This window comes from Agelaius tricolor, unplaced genomic scaffold (assembly GCF_023055355.1).
Source record: "Agelaius tricolor isolate 1412-34295 unplaced genomic scaffold, bAgeTri1.0.p SCAF_15, whole genome shotgun sequence".
Classification (NCBI taxonomy): domain Eukaryota; kingdom Metazoa; phylum Chordata; class Aves; order Passeriformes; family Icteridae; genus Agelaius; species Agelaius tricolor.
In genome coordinates this window covers 20,445,274-20,460,028 of record NW_027269275.1, presented here as the reverse complement: position 1 = coordinate 20,460,028, position 14,755 = coordinate 20,445,274, and the positions used below count along the sequence as shown (strand labels likewise).

Here is a 14,755-nt window from a genome sequence, read left to right as displayed (position 1 = left end):
TCTCCAGGCATGGTCAGGAGGCCAAGGGCGCCGTTTACAGCAAGAAACAAAAATTCCAGGCTTTAATTGCCAGCTGTGCTTTTCTGCTTGCAGTATTCACCTGCTTTTGGTGCCCTGCTGGTGCTGGGGGGTGAGGAGAGCAGAGCAGGAGGCAGAGCTGGGCTGGGCTGGGCTGCAGCCAGGCTGAGCAATTGCCAGAGGGCTCCCGTTAACACAAGTGGTGATTCCATCTCTTGGCAGGGAGCCCAAACTGGCAACTGGCTGTGTTTGTCTCATGTCTATATTGACACAGCATCTGTGGGCCATTTGCTCTGGAAATTAAAGCTGTGCAACCAAAGGCTGCTGCATCCCAGGGATGGAAAAACAACCCGGGCTCTGGGATTGCTGAGAAGGCCAGGGGTGGTGATGGCTGGAAGGCTCACCTGGTGGGCAGGGAATGTCATGTTTTAATCAGAATCATTGAAGGAAAGGATTGTTGGGGTCTGTCCTGCAGCAAACAGGTTTCTGTGGTGGTGGCAAACACTGTAAGAGCTGGGCAGGAGCTTTGATGCTGTGTTTGGGCTCCCTCAGAAGGCAGGAGATGCTCCAGAAAGGAGCCACTGGTTTGGTTTTTTCAGGAGGAGAAAACCCCAAGAGTTTGCTGAAACCCAGGGCATTTGTGACCTTTGTGCTGTGTTTGATCAGTGAGCCCTGGAGGCTGGAAAAGCCCCCAGGGTCATGGAGGGACCAGTCCCCAGGTGTGAGCCCTGAGCCACAGCCAGGCCTTCCCTGAGCACTGCAGGGATGGGGACTCCAGCCTTACCTTGGATAGGGAGCAGGGACAAAAACCAGAATGTGCCCAAATTATTGATCCCTGCACATATTGCTATGAGCAGGGTGACAATGAACAGTTTTAGGGGTAACAGGAGACAGGAATTGGGTGATGTTATCCTGCTGGCTAGGACAGGCCTAGGCAGCTCTTGGCTCTTCTCCAGCTCCAAACATCACCAAACCTACCTATACAAAATAAATAACATTGAATTTTGTACATTTATAGCTTTTTTTTTTTTACTAATTTGTTGATGAGTAGATAGAAAATCTTTGAAGCTCTCTCTGCAGTTGAATATTGACTCACAGAGTACATAAAAATAGCAATATTCCATTTTATTTGCAGGGATAAACTTGGAATGCCTTAGAAATGTCCTAAAATGGTATTCTTGGGGTTTTATTTACTTACCTATTTATTTATTTGACTTTTCTCCACTAGACTGCTTTTCAAGAGGGCACTGAATGCTTAAATTAGAATGACAGGTGGCTTTGGGCTGGTGGCATCAGGTAAATTGTCCCAGCATTTTCTTTCCTGGGAATCTTTGGGAATGTGTTTTGGAGTCTGGGCTGCAAGGATTTCCTGGGAAACACAAGATAAAATAGAAACAGAGCAATGTCTAAACAAACACCCCAGAGACGAAAATCTTTCACACTGAAGCATTTGCAGCGAGGAGCATTGTACCAATTAGCAGGCTCTTAATTAAATTGCTTGTTTGATTTGCATCCAAATTATAATTTGGATGTTATGGAGGCTTTGATACCTTTTCATTAACTGGTCCTTTTGTGGGGAAAAAAAAACCCACAAAAATCTCTTTTGCCTGTGTGTTTCAGAGGCCTGTGGCATCACAGGCTGGGAAGGTCAATCAGTTTTGTATCCATTTAAAGTCCATTATTGGTAGGGCCACTCCAACCTATCAAGCAACTCCCTTATTTTTCCAGTCAGTGATTCAGGAATCTATAGCCCTGTGCAGATAAATGGGATTTCATGGGCTTCTAAACTTCTTGCTTTATTGAAAAGCAGAATATTAACTGCTCCACTGACCAGCTGTCCATTAAAAACACGGGATATTTTTAAAAAATTGTTTGCCAATCAAATCCTACCAACATCTGTAGAGAGCCTTTTCAGTTTGTTTTATAAGCAAATGCTACAGCTGCTTTCCCCCTTGCCTTGGAGCACTCCCATTTACTGCTCTCCATGTCTCTGTCCATGTCTTGGGGCACTTTGGGATTGTGAGGAGCAGCATGGGGGCTGGAATTGTAAAACCCAGCTTTAACAAGTCCATTTGGGGCCAGGCCTGGCTGGGCTGGGCTGGGCTGGGCTAGGGGGCCCTGCTTTATTGCCTGCCCAGGGAAATGAGTGCTTTTTGCATTTTTGGCTCTTGCAGGGGTTTAAATGGGCTCTGGTGGCCCTGGAGGCTGCAGGCCAGGGATTAGGGAGCTCCCAGCTGGCAAATCAGGGCTGGGGAGGGAGGGAGGGGGGCTGGCAGGGCTGGGGCAGATGGAGCTGGCAGCTCTGGTGCCCAGCCTGCATTTAACCCCTTGCTGCTCCCAGCTGCTTCCCCAGGACATTGCCAGGAGCTGAGCCCTTCAAAGCCAGGGCTGCTGCAGGGAAAATCCCACCTTGTGCCCCCCCAGATGGCCACAGACAGGAATGGGGCAATGTCTCCCCTTCTGCAGCACTCCCATCCCCACTGTCATGCCTCAAAACCAGCTTGCCATGAATCGAATTGAAAACACACCAGTTTTTAGAAAATTAACCAGATTTGCTTCATTTCTCAGAGAAACTGATCCCTCAGGGGAGTTTTCAGGTGCCTGCTGCCTCTCAGGGTGTCTGGATGTCTCTCTGGGGTTTTGGTTTTGGTTTTGATCAGAAGTGTCAAGCAATCCCATCTTCCTGGGGCTTTCCAAAGCCAGAAAAACCAGCCAGAAAATCCTTTCCACGTGCAGAATTTTTATGATTAAATGCTTCCACCTCTTTGTCTTTTGTTCTGCCATTTCATTTTAATGAATATTTTATTGGGATTATATTTTTATAAGACAAGCATGCACAGCCTTGCTTCAGCTCTTAGTGCAACACCACTTGCTCACCTCATTTTACCCCACCAGCTCAGAATGTGTTTTGGAGATTCAAGTGGACTCTTGGTTTAAAATAATCCTGAGGTTTGTTGCTGGAGAAAGTGGCATCAGCTCAAGTTCTGCTGCCTGCCCTGCATCACCTTTGATGACCTCTCTCCTTTTCCCTGCAGGGCATCGATTTCTGTCCTGGCCAGAGCGTGGCTGGAGTGACCACACACACCCAGGAGGAGCACACCTACCTGCCCCTGCTCTTCCACCTGGGCAGGGACCCTGGGGAGAAGTACCCCTTGAGGTGAGCCACTTCATGGGCTGTGCTGAAAACTCAGCAGTGTCACTGTTCAACATTTATCTGCTGGTTCTTGAAATCTGCTTGAAAAGCTGTCCCAGAAAGCCCTGCTGGGAAATAATCCAGGCTTTCCTGCTGGCTTTTTCTCAGGAGAAGGAACAGAACCCTTGGTTTTGGGTGGTCAGGTGAGATGGGTGTGCACATGGACCTGTCAGCCTGTTGTGTGGGGAGGAGGAAAACACCAATTTTTGGCCAGGCCAGGGCTGGGTGCAGCACATTCAGACAGAGCTGCTGGGAGCTTTGGGGCCAGGGGAGACATAAATAAATAATAAATAAATAAATAACCTGAGTGGTGCTGGAACCTCTGGAGGGCACACTGGTCACCTTCCAGTGTCCTACCCCAGCTAAGGGAGCTTCTCCAGAGGGTGTTGAGCAGGAGGACTCTGTGCCAATCCTGCTCCTTCCTCGGGCTCTCCTGGCTGTCTGAATCCATTCTCGTCTAAGCCTGCTATTGTAATATTTATCTTTGGCACACACCATGCCCTGGGAGATTCCCACAAGGATTTATGCAGTCAGCAGAGCCCACAAAGAGCCCTGCCACCTCCAAAAATGCTCCCAAGGTGTCCCCACTTCCCTTCTTGCCTCCCTCCCTGCAGCAAATCCAGGGACACTCAGCCTCATCCCTGCCAGGGGCTCTGACAGGGACAGTGTGGAAATAAATCAAGAAGGAACAGGAGCTGCTGGGACTGCCTGCCCAGAGCTGGGTTTGTGCAGCAGCCTGGAGAGGCAGAGATGTTTCCTGAGCTGACAGGGCTGCCATTACTCAGCTGGTTTGAATAATTGAGTGGACACCCTCACCCCATTCCTTCCAGAGGAGCTGAGCCTGTGCTGCCCACGGAGTGTTTTCACTGGAGAGAGGAGGGAGGGAAAATATTTCCATTCTCTCTCACTTAACAGAGCACTTTAGAGGGGCATCAGCACTGGGCAAAGCTCTTTGGGGGCTCTGCTCCCACTGCATTCCAGCACTAATGAACAGAGCACAGCTGCAGCCCCAAGGCTGGAAATACAGCTCAGTGAAACCAAACCAGGCTGGGATTCCAGGGAAATGTAGCAACTGGGTCATTCCCAAGGGATGGAGGGACAGGACACGGGGAATGGCTTCCCCAGAGGGCAGGGATGGATGGGATACTGGGGAGAAATTCCTGGCTGGGAGGTGCTGAGCTCCTGGTGCCCAGAGCAGCTGGGGCTGCCCCTGCATCCCTGGCAGTGCCCAAGGCCAGGCTGGGCAGGGTTTGGGGCACCCTGGGACACTGGGAGGTGTCCCTGCCATGGCAGGGGTGGCACTGGATGGGCTTTAAGGTCTCTTCCAACCCAAACCATTCCAGGATTCTGTGATTCTGTTTTAGGAAATGAGTGTACAGAAAGAATCTCTTTTTCCAAAAATGAAAAGAATGGGTAGCAGTAACAGAACTGTAGCTTGCCTGCTGTGTCTGTCACCTTTGTCACCTGCTCCAGGTGATCCTGCCCTGCCAGGGGATTGCACTGGATGAGCTCTAGAGCTCTCAGCCCTAAACACTCTGTGATTTTGGCCTTCTTTTTGTGTTTCCTCTGGATTTGAGGCAGAGGAGCTCTTCCCAGAGGTGTTTGCAGCACCTGCTTCCCTGTGATTCCACTGCCCCTTCCCACCACCCCAGAGTGAGCATTGAAATAAATTCCAGGGTTCCAACTGCAATCATTGCTCATATGGCTGCATTGATTTTTTGGATATTCACAAGCTGTTGCTCTGATTGAATTTTATGGCAAGATTATGACCCGATTATGGAGAGCCGGGCTGGTGTTTATTATGCAGCCCCTAATAGAAACCCTGATTTCAGCACACCACTCCTCCTTTCTCCAGCACATTCTGCTGCTATTGTCTCCTCCCTGGTCACAATGGAAAACTCATGGGAAGTGGGTCTGCTCTATCGAATGTGGTAATTAAATTATCCTCATTTGTGGAGCTGTTCCTGGTGTGTATTTTTATTTAGCTTAATTATCCCCCTTGGCAGGGAGCCTGCTGGGAGTCCCCACACTAATGTTTCTCCAAAGGGAATCCAGCATCCTGCTCCCAGCCTGCATCTGTCTGTCCCTACGTGCTGCCTCTGTTCTCCCTGCCTGCTTTTGCTCACTTTTTATTACATTTATTCCTTATTTAGTGCAGCCTTTTCTTCTCCCTTGAATTGGTTTTAATAATCTGTCATCTCTCTTGATTTACATGAGTTTGGAGTGGGGTCACATGCAAAGCCACCAGCAGTGGGTGTCCCTGCTGCTCAGGAGGGGCTGGCATCACATGCACCTCCAGAGGGATCCACTGCTTCTGTCTTTGGGATCTCAGAGCCAGGGAATCCCAGGAACCAGCAGCTCAGTTACCTGCAGCAGCACCCTGACCTGCAGGGCCAGGACACACAGGGACAGTTCTTCAAGGCTGCAGCTTTAGAGATTCAGAGAATATTTAAGATTGGACCCTTAGGACCATCAGCCTGGCCCTGCCAAGCCCACCACAATTTGAGTTATCTCATGGTGGGGGTGGAACTAGATGAGTTTTGAGGTCTCTTCCCACCCAAACCATTCCATGATTGTTACTCTGTATTAGGAAGATGAGTGGATAGAAATAACCTGTTTTTCCAAAAATCAAACAAAGCTTTTCAGTCTTTGCTGAAGAGGCTGCTAAAGGGATCCCTGAAGATGCAAGTGCTGCAAGAGCCAGAGGCAGCAGTGACAAGTGCAGCTCCCTGGGGTTCTTGGTGAGGCAGGACAAGTCCTTCCTCTTCCTCACGCTGCTCCCTGCATTTCCTGGAGCCTGTCTGCAAACAGTGCCAGCAAAAGGAGCTCCTCAAGCACTGAAGGATGGCTCAGGAAATGCCAGGTGTGGGGACAGGTCTGGCACTGCTGAGCTCCCTGCCCATTGTTCCCTTGTGGTGCTGCCCCCCTGCCCTCAGCTGCTCTGGGAACAGCCCCCCCAGCATGGCTGGGGCTTCTCTTGCTGCTGCTGCTGCTGCTGATCCTCTGCCAAGGGACACAGTTGTGTTTGCTCCTTTGCCTTGAAATATCCTGGAATCCTGCAGTGGGTTGGCTTGGAAGAACCTCAAAGCCCATCCAGTGCCACCCCTGCCATGGCAGGGACACCTCCCACTGTCCCAGGTGCTCCCAGCCCTGTCCAGCCTGGCCTTGGGCACTGCCAGGGATCCAGGGGCAGCCCCAGCTGCTCTGGGCACCTGTGCCAGGGCCTGCCCACCTCACAGGGAGCAATTCATGCTCAATCTCCCATCCAGCCCTGCCCTGTGTCCTGTCCCTCCATCCCTTGTCCAAAGCCTCTCTCCAGCTCTCCTGGAGCCCCTTTGGACCCTTGTGTCACCTCATCTCTGTGGTGAGAGGTGAGCCCTTTGTGCCTTTTTGTCACCTAGGTCAGTGCAGGCTGGGGACAGAAAATCTCTCTTTGTTTATAGCTCTCAACTTTAAACTGTAACCAAGAATGTGTGGGGGGCAGCACAGAAAGCAGAAGCATTTCCCTGACTCTGAGCAGGGCTTTGTTTCCTCCCTGCATGCAATAACTGCCCTTGTTACCAAATTTATCCAAATGCAGAACTAAAAGATCTGATAGGTTTTTTCCCTTGGCCAGATTCTGTTATCTTTGGGCTGTGGTGTGTGTGCTAAGTACCACAGAGGGAACTTGTTTCTGCAATGTGACAAATTCAGCAGAATTATCTGCTGGTACCATCTTCACAAGCAGTTGTCAGTTTTATTATCTGAGTCAGATTATTGTTTATACAGACATTTACTGAAATACTGCATAATGATTATCTATATAAATATTTTATATTTATATTTATAAATTTAGACATATATAAATATGTATTTATATATATATATCTAAAAAGCAAAGCTGGCACAGCTGAAAATACAGTTAGTAAAATACCTAATGCAGCCTGAAGTACAGAAAGTGTTTTGAAGCCAAGGAATTTATAACAGAAATCTCTGAAATGCTGCCAGTTTGAGCCAGAGGTGCAAAGCTTAGGAACAAGTGAGGACAGGGTAAGTACAGCCTGCTCACACCTTGTTGTTACTGCAGGTTTGTAGCAGCTTCTGCTCTGAGCCATGAGTTTATTGAATTATGAACATCAAAATTCCTGTGTTTTACTTAGGGCAATGGATTTTACTATTATGGAAGAAAATGGAAGTGATAAGGCTTGGTTGATGAACATAATGATTTTAGAACACATTAATTAAGAAGAGAGCTCACAAGTGCCTATTTCGAGCAGATGGAAAATTCAGGAAATCATCAGAGAGGTAATTGCAGTGGTTATGGAGCCAGAAAAAAAAGGGAAGGAGCTCCTGAAGGGAAGCTAAAGGGGAAAGGATCTGACAGAAAAGTTGCCAGTCTCACCTTAGTGCTCAGGGCACAAAGCTGGCTGTGGGGAAGAGAGAGAAGGTGCAAAACAGGGGGGGAAATGTGAATAATAACAAAGAGCAAGGGTTGTGCCTGGGGGAGATGCTGGCTCCTCATGCTGGAAAAGGGGGAGATGGCACCAGCTGCATTGCAGGGGTGAATTAGACACTGAAATGTGGAAATTATGGCTGAGGAGCCTCAGAGGTGGCAATAACAACCATGGAGCAGCAACCACGCTGGGAATGGCTGCAGCAAGGTGGGGAGAAGCAGGGGAGCCAGGTGGGACTGGTACAGAGCCAGCTGGAGGGAGAAGGGGGAAACAAAACCCACCTGTGGAAGAGAATCAGCAGCCTGGAGACTGGGAATGGGCACAAACACCTCTGGGGCCCTGGCTGCCCTTTCCCAGGGGCTGGGACCAGCCTGGAGCTCGTGCTGCATCAGCCCACGGCCCTCAGGAGCTCTGGGTGGAGTCATGCTGCATGAAAAGGAGTATTGGGAGAAAAAAGCTGCATGGAACAGCTGGGAAAAATGCAAAATGCAGTTGGACATGGACAACATCATCTTCATCATCATCATCTCCACGGACAGGTCCAGGCAGTGCTGCAGCCACAAGAAAGTGCCCTGAAGAACACAGAACATAAATTGTGATTCAGGAATAGCACTGAAAATGCAAGTTCAGGAAGAGCACAGGAGCAGCCAGCAGCAGGATCAGTGGATAGCTGTTATTTCCTGTCACCTGTTCCCCCCAGATGAAGGCTTCACTCCTCACTCCACCTTTATCCCCTTTGCCATGTCAGTGCTGGGGGTTCCTGGCACTGAAATCCAGGATTCTGGGAGCTGGGGAGGGAAAACTTCCATGAAAAGAGGTGAGCAGGTGGAGGATCAGCATCACCACATCTCCTTGATGCAAGGAGTGTGCTGATCATCCCAGCTTGGGCTCTCCCACCCTGGAGGCCTTTCCAGCCTGGATGATTCTGGAATTCCAAGGTTTCCTGTGGCCACTGGGCCCAAAATGCTGCTGGACCAGAGGTGACTCAGGGTAAGGGCCACCTTCAGCCTTTGGTGCCTCATTTGTTTTCCTTTGGCTCCTCTGAGTCTCTCCAGTAATTCCAGCAGCAGAGCCCCAAACCTGTCTCTGCCTCCTGCATTGTGCAGACCTTAAATTGCAAATAAACTTGATAATAGAAGAGAGGAACTGAGGAAGACTGAGTAATCAGACAAGATCAAGACTTGGATACCACGGTGCTGCGAAGCCTCAAAGCACTGATAACAGATAAAATCAAATTATCAGAATCTGGGTGTATTTCAGAATTAAAAATAATGGTTTTAATTAAAATAATTCCAGGGGAGAAGGAAGTAAAGTATCATTAGCCACGTTTTATGCTCTTCCCATAACTTCATATCAATGTGAGAGCTGCTGTTCCTAGAACCATGGAATGGCTTGGATTGGAAGGGGCCTTTTAAGCTGTGTGAAGCTCATCACCTTTGGCTGCTCCAAGCCCTGTCCAGCCTGGTCTAGAGCCCTTTGTCAGGTTTTTGTGACTCCCATTATGGGAGTTTTTATAAAATATCATTCCCACTTTGTCCCAGTCCTCTCAGTTTCACCATCACTCCCAGGACAGACAGTGTGAATCATGAGGTGTAAAACAAACATCCTGAAACCCTGCTGGAAATGCTCCTGCATTTATGTGGGTGCTGATCTGTTTGAGGGTGTATTTGATGATGGCAGGGAGCCGTCCCTGCAGGAGGAAGCCCCAGGAGCAGGGGATTAAAGCAGAGTTTGGCTCTGGGTGAGACCAGCCCTCCTCCCTGCAGGCTGGCTGTGCTGGGAGGCCACGCTGGGGTTAAGCAGCAGAGCAGGTTCCAGGAGCTGTGGGGGGAGGATGGAGCAGATTGCCAAGGCACAATTACAGTAAATGAAGGAAGCACAGCCCACACCTGTGCCTGGGACCCTGCTCTCCAATCCAGCCCTGATTGCATCTCCAGGGGCTTCCCGGAGGTAAAGTGTCAATTAGTGTAATGACCCTGGACTTTGTCCACTCTGCTCCCTCCTTCTGAGCCTGGAATAATTTCATGGACGCTGGGGGATCTCTTTTAGCAAGCTCCTCACAACACCACCTGCTCACCCTCTCCTCCTTGCAGTGCTATTCCCAGCTCTCCTTCCCCGGATTGCTGAGCTGGAATAGGAAATGCAGCTCGCCCCGGAGGCTGCTCCTCCCAGACAATGGTACCTGGACAGATAATTCCACCTCTTTGTGGAGCAGGGAATGCAGCAAACCTGGCCCTGCAGCCCAGGCCTGCATGTGCACTCCAGGGAAGGATGGGACTCCAGGTAGGAGAGGTTCCCAGCTCCCTCAACAGCTCTGGCTGATTACCATGAGGTAATTATCCCCATTTTACATGCAAATTCCAGGCACTCTTGCAGATTTTGTCTCAAAATGCACTTGCTTAGGGCTGGAGGCAGTTTTAACTCCTGTGCAGTCAGTAAATACTTCACAAATCCATGGATGTGGGATTTTGGGGCATGTTGTGGAGCTAAACAGGAATATCTTGAGATAAAACTGAGCCATGGAGCCAAGGCAGGAAAACCAACCTCGTGGAATGGGGATTTCCATGGGGTCAAGAAAACAAAACCAACCTCCATGGAATGGGAATATCAATGGGGTCAAGAAATGAAAACCAACCTCCATGGAGCAGGGATGGATGGATATTGGGAAGGAATTCTTGGCTGGGAGGGTGGGCAGGCCCTGGCACAGGTGCCCAGAGTAGCTGGGGCTGCCCCTGCATCCCTGGCAGTGCCCAAGGCCAGGCTGGACAGGGCTGGGAGCAGCCTGGGATAGACACAAGGTGTCCCTGCCATGGCAGGGGGTGGGATGAGATGGGTTTTAAATCTCCTCCCACCCAAAGATTGTCAGATCCTATGAAATTCAGGAGCTTCTCAGGATCCTGTGCATTTCAGGGTGGTCCTTAGCTCTGTCCAGGCAGCTGGGTGTGAGAGCAGCAGCTCCAGCTCCTCATCCCACCTTCCCTTGCTGCTCTCTATCAGCACAGCTCAGCCCAGCCCCACAATCAGCCTCTCCCTGGCTGCCTGCCCAGCTGGGATATTTATAGGGTTTACTGGAAACGCTTGGCACATCGCTGGCCTTCCAAATGTGATTGTTTTGCAAAGAAGGAAATTAGCTGGAGTGCGGGGCTGCTGGCCAGCCTGGCCTGGGAGCAGGGGGAGCCCGAGGTCAGGACCCAACTGCATTGTTTCTTTTATCTTCCAAGGAATTTGCCGCTCTCTGGGGGAGTTGGTGGTTTTTAAGCGACTCTTAACGTGATGGACAAAGAGAGATCTTTGTTAGGAATCCTGCTTTTTAGAAATACTTGAGGTATTAGTGAAGTGCACCCTGAGCCACCCCAGCAAATAGCTGCTGGAGGAATCAGGTGGGTCAGGATCTGGTCATTATAACCACGTTTAGGGGCATGGCAGATGGCTCCCAGCTTGGAATAATCAAGCTGTAGTGGAGGAATGTGGACGGGGCAGAACCTCAGCATTTTGTGGAATGGGGGAGGTATTCTCGTCTTGGACGAGGCCCTTCTATTCTTCTCTCTGTTTGCATAATTGTAGTTCATTTCCTTGGTGGTTGTGGAGTTTAACTGGCCCAGGGTTGTGTTTGAAACCCTTCCTGAGAGCACTCTTGTAAGATAAAATATTGACATTCCCTTCTCTTCCCTGCACAAACGCCCCCGCCGGGGCAGGTGTTCAGGAGAGCTCTTGGGAAAGGGGGGAGAGTGTGGGGAGCTGCTGACCTCAGGTGGGACACGCTGGAAGGGCTGCCTTGGGAGATTCCTGTCCTAAGCTGTCTGGGAAGGTGTTTGTCCTGTGTCTGGGAAGTGTCCCTAGATAATCATTGAAGGAACAACCAAGAAATGCTCTTTTATTTGCTAAGACAATTCCCTTGGGAGTCCACATGAGCTGCTAGCAGATCTGCACGAGGAGGAAACATTTGGGGTCCCTGGAGCAGCAGTGTGGGAGGCTGAGCTGCTCTGGAGCCAGGTGATTTCTGGGGAGGACAGGGCACTGCCATGCTCATTGCCCTCAGCAGAGCACCTGCACCTGCCAGCCTGGATTCCATTCCCTGCAGAGCCCTGGGCAGCTGGCAGGGTGTTTGCACATCTCCTCCTCCTCCCTGGGGACGCCAGAGGAAGCCCCAGCAGTAACCCCTGTGCTTTCCCCCTGCAGCTTTGCCAGTGAGGAGTACCAGCAGGCTGTGGAGCACATCTCAGGGCTGGTGCAGCAGCACAAGGCCACCCTGGTGCCAGGCCAGCCCCAGCTGAACGTGTGTGACCAGGCTGTCATGGTGAGTGCCTGAAGCACAAATGCATGGGGACTCCTTAGATTGAAATGCATTTTGTAAAGGTTTCACCAACTGTCAGTGGTGGGAAGGGATGGAGGAGAGATGCACAATTACCTCTAGGTGCCTTCCTTGCTTAGAGACAGGACAGATCCTTCTTCTCCTTTCTAATCCCCTTCTGCAGTTCTCAAAACGCTGGAATTGTGGAATCCTGCAGTGGTTTGGGTGGGAAGGGACCTTAGAGCCCATCCAGCCCCACCCTGCCATGGCAGGGACACCTCCCACTGTCCCAGGGTGCCCCAAGCCCTGTCCAGCCTGGCCTTGGGCACTGCCAGGGATGCAGGGGCAGCCACAGCTGTGCCAGGGCCGGCCTACCTGCCAGAGAACAATTCCTCATTCCCAATATCCCATCTAACCCTGCCCTCTTTGTTTTGAGTCTTCTAAGGGACTGTTCATTTTCAGTGATGTATCTTTGGTCTTGCTCTGTCTCCTCCAATTCCCCCTATGCCTGAATTTTCCCAAGTCTTTATTGGAATTGAACTTTTTCAGTTCTGTTTTCTCTTTCAAGTCTCCTGTTGGAAAGTTACAGTTTGGCTTCCCTGTCAAGCACTGCTTGGTTTATTGAGAACCTGGGAGAGGAACTGGATAATCTGGGGGAGGTTGTCACTTGACAGGAGGTTGTGGATCCGAGGGAATGTGTCTGTGGGCTGACAGACAAAATAGTAACAGGCAAAATCTTCTTACAGACAAAACCTTTTAACAGGCTGTTACAAAATAGCAACAGGCAAAATCTTCCTGATAATAAATAAATAAATAATCTCCTGAATCAGTCAGAACCTGCTGCCTCTGGTCTGTCACCAGCAAAGAGCTGTGTCCCCTCAGTAACAAGGCAAAGATCTCCCTTAGCTTTGTCCAATCTCTTTATTTTTGGATGTTAAATAGGAAAAAGATTTGAGGGCCCATTGTTTCTGTGTTGTTTTCTTTCCTTATTCAACTTTTCCCTTAATAAACACTGTTCTCTGCTCCTCTGGGACCTTTTGGATTCAGGCACTGTCCCCAGGGCCTGGCTGCTGCCAGAGGCAGCACTGCAAAGGCATTTCTTCCAAAACTGCCTCCCAAATGGAAGGGAGGGCTGGGGGGATCCTAGGCCCAGCAGAAATGTTTCAGTCCCAGCAGGAAACCCAGTGAGTTTTCCAGGATAACTCCGTGGTCACTACCCCAAAATATCAGGCAGCAGATTGCTGCCTTTGAGAGTAGGAATGAAGCCAAGCAAAGCTTCAGGGAGTGATTACATTGCTGGGCTGGACTGGGGGCTGAATCTGCTTTTGGGGGATGCTGGGAGATCATTTACTGCCACTATCTCCTGTCAGCTGATGATTTGATAAGGGTGTTTGTTTGATGTGTTTGGGAGAGAGGAGGAGAATTGTCTTTACCTACACACAAAGTGTGTGGAAGTGTTCAAGGAAGTGTCCAAGCCACGGAGAGACAGGACAGGGAATGGCTCCCAGTGCCAGAGGGCAGGGCTGGGTGGGATCTTGGCAATGAGGAATTGTTCCCTGGCAGGGTGGGCAGGCCCTGGCACAGGTGCCCAGAGCAGCTGTGGCTGCCCCTGCATCCCTGGCAGTGCCCAAGGCCAGGCTGGACAGGGCTGGGAGCCCCTGGGACAGTGGGAGGTGTCCCTGCCATGGCAGGGTGGCACTGGGTGGGCTCTGAGGTCCCTTCCCAGCCAGGCACTGCAGGATTCCAGGACAGCAGCTGGATCATTGTGCACTCCTGCAGAGCAGCGATGGGGGCAGGAGCTGGGAGGTGCTTGCAGCCCATCCGTGCTGGATCCCATTGTCCAGGGAGCTCCCCCAGGGGCAGCTCTGCTGGCTTTTCCTGCTGTGTAAGTGTGGGAGAAGCCGTTCTGCAGCTCGGGGCTGGCTCTGGCACTCGCGGTGTCCCCGGGGCTCCCAGCTCAGCCCAGCAGCGGGACCAGGGCTGCAGGAGGCAGCACAGACCCTTTATTGTTCTGCCTTTTCAAAAGAACAAACATTGCAGTTCATGTGTTCCTTTGGCTCTCAGTTCCTTCTGCAGAGTGCTCTGAATTGTCCAGTCGTGGCTGCACATTTTAAACCAGAGGAACAGAGATTTTCCAAACGATTTAGAAAACGACATTAATTGTTCAGAAAGCCTGTGGAGCCCTCGGTGCAGAGGTGTCTCCAGCACAGCTCCCTCTGGGTCTGCTCCTCTGCAGGAATTGCTGGTGTCTCACTGCCATCTGTTGTCAGCTCCATGGAACAAAAACCTGCTCCAGTGGTTTTTTTCCTGGGGTTGAGCATTTCTTTTCTGTAGGAATTTAGTTCCAAGAAAACAGAAATATTTGCAGGGTGAAAATCAGCAAAATAAAAGGCAAGAGGTCAGTGTTGAACTGGCCTTTAATAGGGGACAGCAGGAATGTCCATGGATGGACAGACCTGAGACAGGGAGGCACAAAAGATTCCTGAAAGCAGAATGGGAAGTGTTATCTGCCCTTCCCATGACCACAATCCCAAATTTGTAATGGCAAAACCTTAATGAAATTAAAAATGTTCATCTATCCAAATTCCTTCCTCCATTAATCCCTCTGGAGGCTGAGGTTGGCAGTGGATCTCCTTTTTCTGTTCCACACATTCAGGTAGCTCAAGAAACGTGGAAACAAGGCAAACAAATAGTTTTGGTGTGCAGGCACGGGAAGAGGTGTCTCAGGAATTCTTTCTGCTCCCTCTGCCCATCAAAACACTCATTAAAATACCAGCATTCTTATCTCTCTCACACCCTTGGCCTTGTGCTGCCTTTTGC

General features: G+C 50.3%; 1 protein-coding gene across 6 annotated transcripts in view; it reads left to right on the top strand.

Moving 5' to 3' along the window:
• GALNS (galactosamine (N-acetyl)-6-sulfatase) overlaps positions 1-14,755 on the top strand; it is a 43,801-nt gene that overhangs the window by 25,269 nt on the left and 3,777 nt on the right. For 4 of the 6 annotated variants that reach the window (XM_071440863.1, XM_071440862.1, XM_071440866.1 and 1 more), the window contains 2 exons: positions 3,054-3,175; positions 11,824-11,941. In XM_071440863.1, the coding sequence (XP_071296964.1) occupies positions 3,054-3,175; positions 11,824-11,941 (240 nt within the window). Of the gene's footprint in view, positions 1-3,053; positions 3,176-7,350; positions 8,150-11,823; positions 11,942-14,755 lie in introns of those variants that run through there. The other 2 variants (XR_011681335.1, XM_071440864.1) reach the window with 2 other exon arrangements.